At 41.2% G+C, this 18433-nt stretch overlaps 1 protein-coding gene across 2 annotated transcripts in view; it reads right to left on the bottom strand.

The window, feature by feature from the left end:
• LOC133403165 (RNA polymerase II elongation factor ELL2) overlaps positions 1 to 18433 on the bottom strand; it is a 36651-nt gene that overhangs the window by 6399 nt on the left and 11819 nt on the right. Inside the window, exons 3-10 of one of the 2 annotated variants that reach the window (XM_061677798.1) lie at positions 9285 to 9406; positions 8160 to 8314; positions 5592 to 5833; positions 5052 to 5176; positions 2026 to 2143; positions 993 to 1416; positions 640 to 694; positions 76 to 247 (exon numbers count right to left, since the gene is read on the bottom strand). In XM_061677798.1, coding sequence (XP_061533782.1) covers positions 76 to 247; positions 640 to 694; positions 993 to 1416; positions 2026 to 2143; positions 5052 to 5176; positions 5592 to 5833; positions 8160 to 8314; positions 9285 to 9406 — 1413 coding nt within the window. Of the gene's footprint in view, positions 1 to 75; positions 248 to 639; positions 923 to 992; positions 1417 to 2025; positions 2144 to 5051; positions 5177 to 5591; positions 5834 to 8159; positions 8315 to 9284; positions 9407 to 18433 lie in introns of those variants that run through there. The other variant, XM_061677799.1, reaches the window with a different exon arrangement.

Raw genomic sequence — 18433 nt, 5'->3', positions numbered from 1 at the left:
ACAATAGTGGTGCTTATCAGATGTGTGTTTTCCCAAGAAGTGGAGCCGGATTAAGGTGGTGGGCTGAGGCAGTACCTTGTACTCTTGCGTCCCCGGGGCAAGCGTGTTGATCTTTGAGCCTAACTGAACAAACATCTCCGTGATGGCCCCGATGCGGTCGTGAAGAGCTCTGTATTCGTCGTACTCGGAACAGAAGTCATCTTTGTATTGCTCACGTTGTTCCACTGCTGTAATTGAGCTGTATTTTCTGAAAAAGGAAAGCAAAACTATTAGGTTTTTATTTTTTTGATTTATTTTTATTTTTTTTAAGGTAACGTCAAGCTGTTTCCCCGAAATTGTTCAGTAGGTGGTGTTGTAGGATAGTGGAGTAAAGCGGTCATTACTTCGTGATGAGTTGAACAGATGGATAAATGCAAGACAGGATCATTCGTTTACAAAGCTATTTTCTGGGAAGATTTGTGAATGTTTTTTCCCCCCCTTTTGATTTTATGTGAATGTTTTGAAGGCGAGCCCAAAGCTTTGGGGTGTTTAGGTAGTGGCAGATTATACTGACAACTCATGTGGAAACAGTGATGCAAGTTTTCAACCTGATAATAATAATAATAAAAAAAAAAGAATGTCCAAGTGTTGAAAACTCACAATAAATAGTCCGGCAGGTCCTCTTTTGTGGTTCGTCTGACAGGTGTTTTCTCTCCTAAAAAAAAGCGCACAGTTGAGCCAATTGAGCCAATGCAAATGCAATAAGGCGACTGTCATATAAAAAGTCCGATAGAATCATTTATCGCGGCTTCTGATAGAGGAAATATGATCCGAGGTAGGCGTTGACGTCAGAAGCGCCGAGTAGGAGGCGATGGCGGCCTGCGGACTCGTTGGACCGTAGGTCACCCAGCTGTTCCGCAGTCAATCATCAACAGGCTGGGGACTGATGACGTGTTACGACACTTACAAACGCTGTGACTGATGAAAACATAATTCAACTCTGGCACCTTTACCTTTGAGATTTTCTTGGTTCTTCTTCAAATCTGGGCTGGTCTCCATCCACTCCGGTTTTAAGCGCTCCCGTTCCTTCTCTTTGTGCTTTTTGGACTTTTTCTTTTTATGTTGACCGTTGGGCAGTTGTTGGTCAGCGCAAACCGACAATGTGTCGATGTGCGGGGACTTGGGGGTTAGCGGCTTAGAAGACGGCTCTGTCCTCTCCGCTTTGGGAGTAGTAGACGAACTGCTCATTTTGTGGGGCGAGTGCAGACCGTTCAGACACGCCGGGAGATGATTGTTGGTTTTGTCGTGTGGGCCGCCGGAGGCACTTTGGGCCCCATTGGTGCCGTGGGAGGGAGACTGCCGTGGCAAGCAGTGGTCTGTTAGTCTTTGTTTTTTGGGGGTTTGACAGTTGGATGGATCCAAAGGCAGAGGGCGTTTCTACAGGAAAGAACACCACAGTTTGAATATTAGCAGCAAAATGGACATAACGTACGTACATGGGTTAATCTCACTGTGAAGCGCCTTTGGTGTCCTCACCAGAATCACATATTTTGCGGTTTGAATATAAATTGTCTCCTTGCAGTCATTAAAAAAAAAAAAAAGTGTGGGAGCTTTACCAATATACATTTCTAACAGCGTAACATCGACTTAATACAATAAATATGAAGTTCTATGGAAAATCTCGACTTTTTTCTGGGCAAAATGGGAAAGTCTCAAAGGAGCCTTTAAGTGACATTGACAAATACACATCGTAACTTGCTTTAAGGATTCAGTTGGATTTACTTGCTGGGTTTCATGCAAAGAAAACAACAACCAAACTTAACATTTAATATCTGATTTATTAAATGTGCACTTATATATATTATAATAAAGTCTCACAATGTCCTCATTTAATTCCTGTCATTGTTGTAGTTAGGGTTAAAGTACCGCTTGAGTCAATATGCTATTGTGCTTGTAACAGAGGAAATTCCCTTCCCTCTTTCTTTATTATCTGAGAGATGTCGAGAGAGCGAGGGAAAATACATAAAATTCAAGGTGAACAATTACCACAGAAAGCGTCTTTGCAGGACTGAGTTGGGAAGGAGAATCCCCGGGTGTTTTGTGGGATGACTGGTGGGCTTGGGGACTTTTCAACTGGCTACTGCTGTGGAGTGGCTGAAGCTTCCTGAAGACAAGATGAAGAACACAGCGCCATCACTTGGACAGTAACGACCGGGTCAATGGGCTGTCACGCTAAACGGGAAGAGGCAGAATATGGGGCATAAAGCTGGCAACGGTGGATTTATGGTGAGGAAGGTGGACAAATAGTGGTCATTCCTACTGAAAACATTCCAGAAAATATTGACACAGGGCTTTAACTATTATTATGAATAACTTCTTGAATAACTAGATTACAAAAAAAAAAAAGGTCTAAGCAAAATCTTTGCCTCAAAGTTTGATCAGCAGTGATCTGTTTTCCACATGGTCTAATATTACTGCAGACTCACGTAGCAATAAGCAGGAGTCAGGAGAAAAGAGTGTGTAAAGGACAGACAATGTCCAAAATTTGGGATCATCTCTCTTCAAAAAAAAGATAAAGTGTGACGTGTCCACTCCAAAGCAGAACTGGCTTACACAACTGGACATCGACGGTAAAGTAAACATCTTAAGCTAACTTAACATAGCTGACCACCGCTAGTTAGAACATATTGTCGCCGCTGCATTTTCAATTGCTTTATTGAACAAATGGAGACAAAATGAGCATACACTTGCTTGCTGCCAGGCTACAAGTGACGCCCAGGCACTCAAGACGCAGACTGGCTAACGGTTAGCCTGTTCACAGCCAGCTGCTAATCTGAGCTCACAAAAGCCAACTCTACACTTTATTTCGCAAACTTTCATGTCACTCACCGAGCTAGGCCCCGCCTTTCAAAGCCACACACATTCAAAGTCACAGATACTACAGTGTGGAACGTACGGATGGCGACTCCAAGTACACAAAAATAACACCTGCATCTTTCGCATAATTTCTTTTATTTGGTATTGTTGTTTATCCAGCACCCATTTTCTGTTCTGCTTATCCTCATGTGGTTACTTGAGTAATCAATGGGATGATCTGCAGAATAATCGATTCTAAAAGTATTTGATAGCTGCAGGCCTACTTTGACAGAGGTACCACAAGAATGAATAGCACACAGAATGTATTTTCTGTGGTATGTTTTGTTTTGCATCTCGGGCGATACAATCGACAAGACGCGACCACATAGACTGAACACGGTCCAGTGAGCAGAACAATAGCAGCAGATGTTGGAACCCCTGCAGGAACGAACTGTCTGCTTCTTTAATCTGCTTCCTACAGTTCCTTCCGTGTAAAAATGACCCCAGCAACAAGTCACCCCCCCACTTACAGTAATCGTCACGTTGTTCTGAGTGATGTTCCAAAATTATCTGAACATGATGAATCCTGATTTAGAACCCACTGTGCCAGAATCATAAGGAGCCTACTGTTTTTGCATCATCACAATTGGAGTACAATTTAATTATAGCAGTCATACTGTTTTGTTTTCTTTTCTGCTCTTAGCAGGGTTTGCTAACAAGGGGTCGTGGGGGTCGGGCAATTAGCCAAAACACTTTGGAAGTACATGGCCCGCGTGTTTACTGGCAGGCACATGAAGGGAAGAAAGTGTACCCTGTAAAGCTCAGCCTCACGAGCCTGAGCCTTCCATGCTAATACCATTTGGCAACAAAGTACAAGGGATATTTTCCTCCACTTTGATGTGTCCATTAAGAGATTCATCAGCGCAGAGAAGGAGTCATTTAGATGCTCCCCCTTTCTGCGTGATCAGAACACTCTTCTGCAGTCGTTTAGTGGCCTTTCTGTAGCAACGCTATTCCTGCCAAAACACATCCATCCTTTGGTCTTTTCATCTGCAATAACATCTGCAAAGAACTTGGAGGCAAGAGTTGAACATTTCTTTTTTTACCGGAGTAACCTCAGAACCTTGCCTATGATCATTATCCCATTTGTATTTCAGCACAGAATGCTACAGTGCTTTAAGTGGTCATCTAAAACGCATACCAAAACATTTTCAGTTCGAGACCCAAATCGGTTCTACGCGGGGACGCAAACAAACTAAATTACATAATGTAGGATTGTGTCTACACTGTATAAACACTACCTGTCAAAGGTTTGGAGACAGTTTCTCATAATTACTTAATGGATTCAAAATTTTATCATTGCCAACGCTATTTGGTTACAGCCACCAGAGGTGCTGCTGCTTCAGTCAACAAGTTAGCAGTCAACATGACATCGGCTAAGGGGGAAGCCGAACTACAGTTCATCCCGCCTTCACGCTGCATTATTCTACTTAACGCTACTTTGGCATCGAAAAAGGAGCTTCGAATATTCCGAGTAAAATAATCAATAGTCAATAATCAATAATATGAAAAACAAAATGATTAAACGTGACTGAGGTTCAACTCGAGTTTCTTAGTTGTATATCTGTAAATAAATTGTTTTGCCATCAAAATCCCTTTCTCAGTCTTGTGTGTTGTTGTTTTATAGTTTGAGGTGTCACAAAAGCAAAAAATATTAGCATCAAAGTCATTGTTCTGCTTGACATGTTCCTTCTCACAAAAAGCTTGTTTTTCCCCACCTTTTGGTCAGAAAGTGGTGGTGAAACCAATCTATTTTCCACTGCTGATTTACTAAATGGAAAAAGCTAGAAAAAAAAACCCAACTTTTTTTCTGGTGAAAGAAGAGTGTACTCTTTCTTTGGGTAGGTTTACTGCTCATATTGTCATAGTACACAATATCCCGTGGGTATTCAAAAGATAAGTCAAAATGCTCTAAAACGGCTGCCAAATATAGGGAACTATGCTTTGAAAACAGCTGGTAGTGAATAAAGACAAGTTAGTGTTTGGTAAAAGCTGCTCTATATTAGCCAGTTGTTTTTCTTTTAAATTGTGCCTTATTAATATTAAATCTCACTTGCCCAAATGTTGCTTAACACCGATAAGTAACACATTTCCAAGTCCCTGAATGAGGCAAAGGGTACACAGAGTCCCTAAAACTTTCCACCCTGAAAGCCCACCTGATTAGAAGCCTGTGAATGAGTTGCTTCTCCTCCTCCAGATAACCAGGCCAATCTCTCTGGACATGTCTATAGAGCTCATCCTTCAGAGAATAGCTGTTGTCTTTAAGGTTCAGCTTGCCAACCTGAGAAAAACAACAGTTCATTCCCTGCATGAATAAAGCAGCATGATAAAGACAGTTCTCAGAATGTCTCGAAAGCAACACAAACCATGCCTGACTGCCTTGTTTTGATGCTAAACAACCATGCGGAAACTAATCTACCCACAATTTCATTCCTGGAAGTAGTTAGAACCCAGCTGAGGACACCCCTCCTCTCATCTGTCAAAAAAACAATGTTTCCCCAAGATATGGTATTGATTGCAGCGTGACAAAAACAATGGAAAACCAGCAAAAAGCCTGACATAGACACCTCGACAGCATGGTTTTCTAGCTCATACGCCTGTTTGTGGTTTCTATTTTTTTCTGAAGCTATCTTTATGACATAGTAGTACCAATATGTTCCTCTTATCTTGAACATGTCGTTTGGCGTTAGTCTCACCTCATCCAGTACTAAGGTCAGGTCAGTCTTGTCCTTTGGACTGGCCCGTTCTCTCTCCAACCACAGCAGTAGCTCAGGTTTCTTGTAGGGTTTTAAGGCCAAGAGATGGATGATGCGGTCCCTCAAGGGCCGGTGTGCCACAGGGCTGGGAACTAGGCTCCTCTTATTGCTGGGGGAGTGCTTGTTGCTGCTATCTGAGCCAGAAACCAGACCCTGTTTCCTCTGGACCTTAATGCACTTACCTGAGATCAAAACAAAGGCACAGGAAGTCAAGTCTCAATAGATCATCTGTGAAATTTAAGCCTGTTGGGTCAGTGATAGATGTATTACAGAAATAATCTAAAGATGTTTATTGATGGCTATACAGAAAACTCAAGCTGGGGTAAGATAAGAACTGATCTGTAAACAGATCCACCAACAGTCCTGTGTCCAGTTTTACAAATGCCTTCAGCATGACTGACAAGTCGTTGTATGTGTTAACAGGCACACGATTATGCAACAAGGACTGGTGCATTATATGAAGCACATTCTGAAAAAGCAACTTAAACATATGAATGCAGTGAACCAAGTCTTGCGACAACAGCTCAAGAGTATCCCACTGCTGGGTAAATAAAGGAGCCTGGAAAGTTAAAGCAACGAGCAAACAGAGGCCCTTTCTTGTTGCCTGTTGCACCACTAATTCAGTTGGACCTGGGCAGGCACTGCTTATAGATATCTACAGTCCATAATCTCATTACAACTTTAAGCCATACTTTGGAGGTTGCTATAGGTCGAAGACAGTACGGTACATTCCGAGGAACCACATGATCGAGGGTTGACCAAGGCGTGAAAAATGCATTTGGTTCCCCTGCACTCTCAACTTGGCAATCTTGACTATTTACATGGTTACATCGAAATGGTCTTAAATTGACTCTTTTTTTTACACTCGTAAAACCGCACAATAGGCTCACCAGGCATAGAAAACAGGAATGTGTTTTCTCAAGTTCGAAATGGAGTTCTTGTGAGCTGAAATGTGGACATTTTTATGCACACACAGATGACAGCGCATGATACAGCTGTTTTTTTGTGTGTGTGTAGTCTGTAGGGTAATCAAAGACTGAATTTGAGGCCAAGGATGTTGTGCCCTGCTTCACATAAATTAGTCACATTGAAAACCTGTGTGGGCACAGATGTGACTGCCTGGCTCCGTTTGACTGGCAAAAATGAGTCAAATGTCACTTGTGGTTACATATGACAGCATGGTCATGCAATCAATATATAATCAGTAAAATCTTCGTACAGACTTTTGTGGGTTCCATTTTCTTTAAAAAAGACAACAACTACAAAAAACGGCATTACCACATTTCAAAGAAGCACTATTTGATATATGAATATAATGCAGCTGCAGAGGAAATTTAAGATCCCAAAGCAGACGTATTGCACCTCAGATAACTGGAAGGTATTTTATGGCTCAACAGGGGTTAAATGTGAAAAATAGCAATCGCCAAGATATTTCAAACCTTAGCAAGAGGCCAACATCTGCAGCTGTTTGCAGACCGAAGGAAAAAAAAAATCTGTTCTGGTTTCTAACTTAAGCCTTTCTGTCTAGAGTTTGCATAGATGTATAAATAGCATCATGGTGACACTTAATTGCCCTTAGAAAATATGAGTGGAGATGCAGCATGGGCTAAGTGGTATAAATCTAACCAAACCAATGTGCACAAATATTTTCCTCCTAAATTCACGGTTAGTACTAGCATAATGTTTAGTAAACATCGTGACCATGCTCTGTTATTGAAATATCAGCTTTGCAACCAATCATTGTTTATTTCTGACATTTTAACGACGACGAAATATTACCCCTTTTAAAAAGAAGAGTCACCCACCACCAAACAACTGGGCGTGTACTGCAAAAAACACATACAATGATCCATTTATTAGGACGCTTATGCACCAACTCAGATCTCTCACTCCTTTAGCATAAAAGCATTATATTTAATTTGCGGGCAAAGGTTCCAAGAGCTTGCTTGCTTGTAATGCAATTATCCAACATTGTGCTACAGGCATGTTCCGCACAGCATGCATTCATTTATTATATATTACGCTTTACAACTAAAAGGATGATCTCCATTTCACTTCCAATTCGCTCCAGTTAATTACAGCCTCTTCTTCAGAAGATACTTCCGAGTTCCGAGTAGTTTATCAAGCGGATTAAATCGCAGTCACTGAAATTACATTTTTAGGCAATCTTGATCGGTACAAGACGTGACAGCAGATAAACCAAAGCATGTTATATAGTGTTGGCGGGCATATTGGGTGCCAGAACAATCTGGTCAAAATTCCTTTGATCAATTATGTGATATCTCAGCAGGATGGGATTGCGAGAAGCAGTAGTTGAGAAGCTTTCTAGGAACATTAACGTCACTGAATTATCCCTTTTTCAGCCACACTGTTACAGTATGTCATATCAAACCCTATGGATTATGAATGGGGTGCCACTTATATTCATAAGTGAGTCAAGGCAGGTGAGCGAATAATTTTGTCAATATCATGTACGAATATCAAATGCTGGAAGAACACAACACTCACTTGGCCCTGGTTTTATCTCGATAGCTGAGCGGCTCCAGATGTCCTTCTCCACCTGGGACATGCGCTCCCGTGTGGCCTGGTAGGAGTCATCCGTTGCACAAACCGTGATCTTGTCCTGGATACTGCCCTGGCCCTCCAGCTGATCCTTGCCCTCTCTTTCGTGGAACAATGACAAATAGGTGTCAAGCTCTGTGGCTGAGCGCTGTCCGTTCATCACGTCGGCAATACCGCAAATTCTTCTTTGACTGGTTTCTTGTCAAGCATCAGTTTAGTGCACTTAGATGCATGCTGGTGACTGGTTTTGAGGTCTTTGGTATCACAACACAACTGTCTCTTTAAGTTATTCAGTGGAAAACAACAGTTGAATTAATTTCATTTGCATTTAGTCCAAAACCAGATAATTATATCTTTAACCTAAGTAGCTGTAGATACATACAGCATTAAAGCTTAATGTGCACTTTTAATCATGATCACATCTTTAAGGTCTAGACTAAGGACACAGTGACTTTGCGAACACCCTGTACTAGAGTTGTTCTTTGACATATTTCATGGGAAGCATCAGTTCTGCGAATTTAAACGCATCATGTAGACAAAGGTCAAGCAATCATTGTGTGTGACATCAGCATAGTAAAGATTTCAAGGAGGAAGAGATTGCAAATTACAGGCAAAGGAGTTGGCTGCTAACATCCGCCGCTAGCAAGCTAGCCACCGACTGGCTAGCTGCTATGGTTACTTGTTATCAAAGGTAGAGTGTTTTATGATATTAAAGTATTAATATTACAGTGGTTGCCTTATTTTCACACATTTATGGCCTTTAAGAATGTAATAATCCTACAAATTGGAAGTCAACCAGCGTTGTTACTTATGAATCGTGTTCAACCTTGGAGGTACAACTCTATAAGATATCTTTAACCCTTTAACCTTTAGCTTTGAGTGTACTGTTAATACTGATAATATCGTTAGAATACTAAATACTCCTTGGGGTCTTTTCCTCCCAACTGGCTCTTTGACTGGTTTCTTGTCAAGCATGAGCTTGGAGCACTGACAAGCATAAATGAGTCCTGTTTGTGCTTGGCCTCTGTTTGGAAAGAGCCCACGAAACTACTTTGGACTGTGGTTGCTTACCCTGAAACAAACTGATGAATGCAGTCGAAGCTGGACTGAGGTTTGTCTTTGCTGTCGCTGGACAGGTAGAATGAGAAGACTCTGAATCCATCTGGAGAGTCCGAAGTCGGGATCTTAATATACTATAAAAGACAAAAAAAAAAAAAAAAAAGATTACTTTGATCCGGAGCAGTAAAACACATTTTTGAATGGTTAAAATCTAACCTTTACATTTTGTGCTAGTTTAAAGTTTATTTCTACATGTAAAAGTTTTATAGTATCTCCCTTGGTGTGCTTCAAGATGATTCAAGTATATCCTGGCATTGCCAGTTGGTTTTGAAATAAGCGTGCTTAATCAATTCCAGATGTAGCCTGCTCTGATTCAAAGTCGTTTGAGTGCGGAAAAGCACTGGATTGACTCAGCTAATTTACTTTACTACTCCAGACTCGTTAGCTGTTGTTGTTGTTATTTCACGCAACCTAAATCATCTGTAATCCTAGCGTCGCCATACAACGTCCCAGGTCAAGGATGGTGAGCTGTTGCCATTTATGAAAGGCAAAACATAACAATGGCAGACATTATTTTTTTTAACTTGTGTGATGTCCTCGTTTATCATGGGCTGTCCATGTTTCCATGGCAACAAAAAGCCAGCATGGCGAAAGCTATCTCTGTCAGGGACACGTTACATAAAATGACCCCAAAACCTACTTCCACTAAAAGGAAAGTTCAACTTAGAAAGTCATTACCGAACAGGTAATATGTTCTTTACAAGGCAGCGGGCCACGGCTCTCGGCTTCACCGCCCGCAGCTGTCTTTTGGCCTCAAAATGGAGCATATTTGTTGATAGAATGCCCTACATTCTAGAGGCACCCAATAATTATCATCCATCTTTTATACGCAAGTGTGAATTTGTGCTAACTGATGGCCAGCACCGAGCACGCTTGTCTTGCTCCAGCTCACCCCCATCCCCACTCCCTCCCTGTCTCATCTCCTTAGTATATTTGATGTCACAGCCAAAACCACCTGAGGGCAAAAGCAGCACTGGCGTTTTTTAACTGCTGGACTCAAGAAAACAAATGTCAAGCTGCCTGTGTAGCTATCAGTCGTAAGTGATTGATTATAAGCTGACTGGCTCAGGGCTCAGTGCCCCTGGCAGATGTGGCAGGCAGGACTATGGCTGTCACAAATGCCCAGTCATGCAGCAAAGCCATAAGCATTTTTTTTGGGGGGGGGGATTGGCGAGCCAATGAGCAGCTCCTCTCCAGCCTTCCCCCACTCTTCCTCCTCCTCCCTCTCCTCTTCTGAAACCTAACGCATGCCATTCACCCTACCCCCACCAGCCGCTGCTTCGCCAGCAAGGCCCACCCATGTCAACACAAAACGCAAAAAGTAAGGCCATGGACACTTGAGACACGCAGCTGACCATTAATTCTGACCTATTTCTGTCTGGACGTTCACAACGTGGTAAAGCGGGAGGGCCTGCATATGTCTGCTTAGGGATTCGGGCTAATTAAGAGCCATTAAAGCATCAAAGTGCACAGGAGCAGGAAAGGGGCCTTGTTCTCAGGACACAGTGCTTTGAGATAGATCCAGCGGCCGCCCTGACCACAATTAGAAGCAACAAGTTGCAGAAATGCAAAACGAATGAAAAAAGACAGAATTTCTCTACACAGAGGAGCTTTTGGCATCGGAATAGTGCCACCACGTCCCCGTCTTTTGGCTCAAGGCAGCAGTACAAACCTCCCCCACGCTCAACCGTTACACTCACCCCCACATCCATCTATACGCCACCGTGCACACTTCACATTCTAATTCTAATCAATGTCACTCAGGTCAGACAGTTTAGAGGTCGCCCCCGTTTTATTCACAGCTTCCCTCTCAAGCTTCATAACCATATGTCATTTAACCCATGAGGTCCCAGTCCCCCAAGTCCTGAAGGAGAAAGCCTATTTCTTTCATTTCTGGATCACAAGCTTAGCCCCGTAATGCACCCTGACTCTCAATAAAAATGAAGCGTTTTCATTAAGGAGGTTTTTTTTTTCTTCTTCTTTTACACATGAATACAACTACAAACACAACAAGGGGGGAGTTAGAAATGACAATTTTATTCGGTATCCAACTAAAAACATTCCCAAATGTCTGTTTACATTGGTTACAAATGTTCTGTTTGCCGTTCCACTGGGTGACATTTTTATCACGGTGGGATATAGCCTACTTACATGTTAGATGGTCAGTTATATAATCCCAACAAAGTTACGTAACAACTCTGCTGGACTCTGAACAATTAAAAGGTTGAATGTCACAGCTTTGAACACGAAATGTCCTCAAGCGTGTCTTCACCTGACAAACTGAAGTAACTCTTTGACACTATTTCATCTGACGTGTTTTTTTCTTTTTTTTTTTTTTTTTTTTTTGCAGGCCAAAATGTCAATATGAGTGATAGTTAAGTTTTTCTTTTTTTTAATGAAAGATATGATTGTGAATCGGACATATCAGCATTACATCAGAATAACATGAAATACATGCAGCTACTAGTCACAGCTGTTGTGAAATGATGCAGACAATGTTGTCATTTGGTTGAAAAAAAAAACAACAACGGGCCAGTGAGCATTTAATTGTTGCGTTGTACTGACGCAAACCTGTCAACTTTAAAACTTCTGCATCTCTCAGCTCGTTTGAAGCATACAATTACCATGGCTCATTTACGCAAAGTGGCCTGTTTGATCACGCCACCCAGCCAGATGAAATTCTCACTGACTTTTGATGAGTTTAGTCAGTGACAACACTTGTGACAACAGGTCTGCAATCTTGGAGGGGGTGTAGAATGACACCGGAATTTACTCATTAAAATCTGCAGATCTGCCCGCAACCTTTTTTTTTAAGGCAGTGGAAGGCAATTTAGCTCCTTTTTTGGGCGGGGTGGGGGGGGCTGCGCAAACATCCCAACTGCACTTTCGCATTTGATTAACTGAAGACCCAAATTAGAAATTTTTACTCGTTTTCAGCAATTGACTTTGAATATGAACTAAGGGATGGGGGGGAAAAAACTTTTCAAAGTGTGTGTGTGTGTGTGTGTGTGTATATATATATATATGTATATACAGTGGGTACGAAAAGTTTTCAGACCTCCTTAAATTTTTCACTCTTGTTTTTTATTGCAAAAATTTGCTAAAATCATTGAAGTTCATTTTTTCCACATTAATGTACACACAGCACTCCATATTGACAAAAAAAAGGAATTGTTGAAATTTTTGCAGATTTATTAAAACATAAAAACTGAAATATCACACAGCCATAAGTATTCAGACCCTTTGCTCAGTATTTAGTAGAAACACCTTTTTGAGCTAATATATATATATATATATATATATATATATATATATATATATATATATAAAACAAAAACAAAAAATACTTTTTTTTGTCAATGTCTTTATGTCTCATAAGTGTTCTCTGTCAATTGACTGTCTGTTGTCGTACTCGAGCGGCTCCAACTACCGGAGACAAATTCCTTGTGTGTTTTTTGGACATACTTGGCAAATAATATGATATATATTTATTTATAATAATGTGTGTGTGTGTGTGTGTGTGTGTGTGTGTGTGTGTGTGTGTGTGTGTGTGTGTGCGCGTGTGTGCGTGTATATATACTGGATAGTTGCGCACAGGTTATCAAGGTTATTGGGTGAAGATCTCCCAGACAAGTGACTGCTACCCTATGGTAGAGAGAGGGGGGTAAAGCCAAAGAGCCAGAGACACATACAGTAGATGTGTTTCCATGCAAAAAAAAATCATCAGTCTATACAAGAATATAGCCTAAAACTAAAACAGGGAAAACAAATAGTAAATGAGTCATAGAGAGTACACACTGGAAGTGTTAATTTGACATCTATTAACAGCTCAAAGAGCAACACAGATCCGGCACGAGGCTTATGTCAATGGGAGGCGATCGTGCATACTGAGTGTCTATTTACTTACAGCTGCCTAACCAAATGTGCTGATTCAAATCCAGTGCACTTTTGATGCTCTTCAATATTTGATCACATTGCGGATGCATGTGAAATGTGTGTACATTTAATCAAATCGATGCTATATTCACAAATCATCTTTTCCCATTGAAATGAATGGAAATGCCATTAATCCAATCTAGTCTACCAAATAAAACAACAACAAAAATGTGTAATATGTTTTTAATGAGAAAATACCATTATATATATATATTCTATAGAATAAAAAAAAATAAACAGTTTTTGTCAGAATTTCTCCTGCAATTGTGCTGGTCATTGTGGTGTGTGCCCCTTGACCACCTGGGGCAGTAGAAGACAGACACATGGATACATTGTATTGGAGGCTCAACTCCTCTCTCAGCTTCTCACTACAGCAGTAATATCAGGCGCTTTTTTTTTGCAGCGGATTATGAGTATATGCCTGTGAATATTGTTATGTGATCTGTCTACATGTGTTGCAGCAATGTTTGTGTTAAGATATCCATTGCTTAAAGGGTAACAACACCGCCGCATAGTTGCTAATTGTTAGCCTCTATGCCAATGGAGTATCCCATTTTATGTTTGCATTTAGTTGGCGGAGGCTATGTGGTTGCTTTACATACACATGTAATTGTCTTTGTTTTATGTTTACTTTGACAGCACTCTTTAGATGAGCATGGCAATGAACATCTTAAAGCCTATTTTTTAAAATGATTTTTAGAAATTATATGTGGCAAATTGTCACTTGTTTTGAAGTGAGTTAAGTCACCTGCCAAGATACAGTGCTCATATCTCAAGGCACCACGGCAGTATGCAAGTAATCGTTGGGTAGGCCACGTTCAGAATATTTTATAGTTTCAAAGTGCTCTTCCTCATCCCGTTGTCCTGGAGACATGCAAAGCAAACGTATTTGTCCGGCTCGGTATGAGGGAAAGAATTCATTAAATGGCTTATTCTCCACTGTGTCCTAATTACAAGTGTGCAAATTTAATCTGATGATTAATTGCTCAGAGAAAGGCTTAATGGGGTATTAGCAGCATCAGAATATATTATTAACGTGAGGCACTTTAATATAATTGAGCGGCACACGCACGTGTCGCCATGCCACCCACTGTTGAGCGCGTTTGTCAAGTTTAGCCGTTGGACGGTTCGAGAAGGGGGCGAGCATCAGAACGGCAACATTGGCTGGCATCATGTCAGTGCCCCGCCCCCGATTCCAACCCCTCCGCGTCCGTACAGAGCAAGAAGCCTGATACAATAACTGCCTCTGTGGCCCCGGCCCGGCCACATCTGCTCCTCCGGGCACGCTCTGTGTTTGGAGATGTCAAATACTTTCAAGCCGTTGTAAGGTGTGAACTGGACTGGAACAGAAAATCTCTGTGGTGGTGGTGGGGGGCTGGGCTCAGTGGTTGAACGAGGACAAAGGGCACCGTCACTGATGTCCTTGTTTAAAAAAAAAAAAAAAAAAGTCCATCTTTAACTCCCCGAGCATATTAAAAGCAGCTCATCTTTGATGAGGTTAAACAGAGTTCTAACCCTTTTAAGCTTCACTAAGGGGATCAATTCTCCCAACCCCCCCCCCCCCTCCCCCCCCGTCTCGTGCTTTGGCAAACCAAACATCTGCAGGGAAAAATGAGAGGATACTTTTTTTTTTTTTTTTTTAAGATGAAGCCGAGGCAGGCAACGTTCCCAGCTCTGCTCTTTGGCATTGGGATCCTGGGATATGTGATTTGCTGCGAAGTCTTCTGCCTCTTGCCCCCGTCTGTACTCACACTAGTTCCCATTGTCTTCTCATCGGAGCCTACTCAGCCATAGCTGCCCGTCTTTTGTTCTAGCCTCTTCCCCCCACCGAGCCGAGTGCGATGGCCTGTCGGCTCGCCTGGATTATTCATGAACACCGGCGACGTGTGGCTGTATGTTGTTGGGGGTGAAGGGAGGGATTTGGGGTTAGTTATGGGGGGTGGCTTCCAGTAAAGCCAGTGCATGAGGGATGGCCCTAAATAGTCCTCCTTTAGGAATGTTCCACGCAGAGAGGAGGAGGAGGAGGAGGGGGATGAGTTCTTGCTAGAGCGAGTGCATTTCCACCTGATTCCGTCTCCCTTCGGGCTGATAGATTTGTTGACTTCATCCGTCATTGATCAGACTCTAAAAGTTTAGCTGTCGCTTTTTCAGGGGCTGGTTACGTTAAGATTAGCCAAACTCTGAAAATGTTTCTCGACGTGAAAGTTTAAAAAGATTTTTTTTGTTGCCATATTGTGCATCACATTCTTTATAAATGACATAACTCAAACTTAAAAAAGTTGTCAGGCACCTGTAAACGGTCCCTTAGACAAGTACTGGGGTCAAATCAATTAATTGTATCCTGTCCCATCTAGGATTGCTCCACATTTAACCAATTGAAAGCAAAACATTTGAGTATTTTTAATATATATATATATATATATATATATATATATATATATATATATATCATAAGCCATTATCAATCCACTGCAGGATGAAGGCCTCTTCTTCACGTTTCCAACTACTACGACGTCTGCTGTCTTATCCAAATGTATCTTTTCTTGTCGCGAATGCTTATTTTCAACATTTGGTGTTCCATGTTCCTTTGGGTTCCACATAGTCTTTGTATAACTTTGGCATTCGTAGTCGAAGTTTCACTACCGTAAGTGAGCACTGGTCAAATACATTGATCGAAAACTTTTCTTTTCAAGCAAATGGGAAGATTGTTCTTGAATATAACACTAAGCCTTCCATAAGCCTGCCAGGCAAGCTTTATGTGGCGTTCAACTTCTAAACTACTACAACTAAATAGATGTAGTTGTCGACAGTGTCGAGGACATAGTGCTCCATTTTGATATCTTTTTGCGGACAGTAACGATTGAACATGGCCTTTGTTTTGCTTTTGTTCATTTTCAGACCTGACCGACGGCTTTCTAACTCTAATTCCTGAATACGACGCTGTAGTTGTTCAGCATCATAGGAGAATAAAATAATGTCGTCTGCAAAACGAAGATGGCTCAAATAAGCGCCGTTAATTTTAAGTCCTTCTTTTTCCCAATTGAGCTTTTTAAATATTTCTTCAAGGAGAGTTGTAAATAGCTTCGGAGACAGTTCTTTCATCATCAATTCGGACTGTACCCGAAGAATCGTTGTATATCGATTGTAGAATGTTGATATAGGCCGGCTCTATCCCTTGATTTACTAGCGCCTGCAATATCGAAGTGTTGGTGACTGAGTCAAACGCTATTTCATAGTCGATGAAGGCTACACACAGGCATTTCGTACTCGTAGTGTCGTTCGATTATTTGTTGAACTGTCTGTATGTGGTCCATAGTATTAAAACCGCTACGAAAACCCGCTTGTTCTATCGGCTGTAGTTCACTGACTTTGATTCCAATTCATTTGTCCAATATCTTTGCAAAGACTTTATAAATCGTTGAGAGCAGGCTTATTGGGCGATAATTTCTTCGGTCCATTTTAGTGCCTGATTTATGTAGCAAAATGATTTCTGCGTCTTTCCATGTCGCCGGTAGTTCTTGCAAGTCCAAGCAGCGTTGAAATTGTTTTACAAGGATCTTATTAAGTTCGTTCCCTCCTGCTTTAAGCATTTCAACAGAAATTTCATCCAGACCACAAGCTTTTCCGGCCTTAAGTGAACTAATAGCATTTTCAACCTATGGGTCTGCTTCGAGCTTTCCAGTAATCATTCGGTGAGGGTCACTGCATAGGTTTGTATAAAATTCTTTAACTCGTTGTACGATTTCTTGGCGGCTGTGACATATCGTTCCATCTTCCATTTTCAGACCAAACATGATTTTCTGAATGCATTAATGCATGTTTTACGTTTTTTATTCCATGTCCCGCTTCAAGCATTTTCTGAACAAGCCGAACGTTGTAAGTTCTCAATTCTTCTCGTATCTTTTTCCGAATCGTCAATTCAACATATTTAATTTTGTTGATAACGCTGCCCCTTTTCTTAATTTCCCGTCGCTTTTTCATTAAGTCGAGAGTAGCTTTAGATATTCTGGATGTTGTCGTCTTTCTCGTTGACGGCTCTACTATGTGTGCAGTTTGAACAATCCCGTTTACAATTTCGTCGTCGTGTGTTGACAGATCTGTGTCTTCCACCGTTAGAAGAGCTTTAAAGCGATTAGCCAAACGTATTTGAAACTCGTCGCTTCTTTCTTGAATTAAGTTTAATTTGGTATATATATATATATATATATATATATATATATATACACACCAAATTAATTAATATATTAATTAATATTAATATATAATTAATATATAGATTAGGCTTTTGGTGATGTGGTGGCTCCACTGCTTGAGGATCTATTCATTGAGGGGGGTTGGTTGAGACAGGAAAGCAAAAAAGCGAAGTAGTGTGGGGGTGCACTGGCTCTCGTCGTGCGGATATGGGGATGGGCAACTGTCGAGCATCCCCCTAGGTACTGGCTTGTTATGCCAAGCAGAATCAGTCTTTCTCTGGGAAGCCGGGGCTAATCTGTCAACCTCGACGCACACTCTAGCCCCCCCCCCCCAAACACACACACACACCTTCCTGCACCCTATCCTCACTGTAGGTGACACGAGAATGGAGACAACAACTACCTCTTTGAAATGCTCACTTTAATAACTGAGAGGAAGACACTGACAATTCTTTAGTACATCAAGTAAAACACAAAGCACTCTGTCCATGTCTTTGTCTATAGGTAAAGACCCCGTAAAGTAAATCTAGAGATTTGTTTCTAAATGCATTACAAATGTTTAGAGGTGCAACGATTAATCGACAACTAATCGATTGTTAAATTTACTGTCAACTATTTTGATAATCAATTGATCTTTTAAAGACCTTGTTTAAGTTAAAATTGTGCAAATCCTCAGAATCTCAACAGTAAATATTCTCCGATTTATGTACTCTTCCATGAAAGGTGGATGATTATCTTTGTGTTGAATCAAAACTGGAAATTTGCTTTGGAAAACAATGATCAACATTTTTGCCCATTTTGTGACATGTTATGGACCAAACCAGTCACTGAATCATAATCAGTTTATGTTTATGCATTTTCTGTGCTGTCTCCTCCCCCATTATATAAGAACTTTAGCGTCTTCGTTCACATCAGCGGTTATCCGATGGAATTATGATGTGCAGTTAGCTAGCTACAACTATGCCTACACCA

This window comes from Phycodurus eques, chromosome 5 (assembly GCF_024500275.1).
Source record: "Phycodurus eques isolate BA_2022a chromosome 5, UOR_Pequ_1.1, whole genome shotgun sequence".
Taxonomy (NCBI): domain Eukaryota; kingdom Metazoa; phylum Chordata; class Actinopteri; order Syngnathiformes; family Syngnathidae; genus Phycodurus; species Phycodurus eques.
The sequence above is the reverse complement of the archived record's forward strand: the minus strand, read 5'-3'. Positions and strand labels throughout refer to the sequence as shown.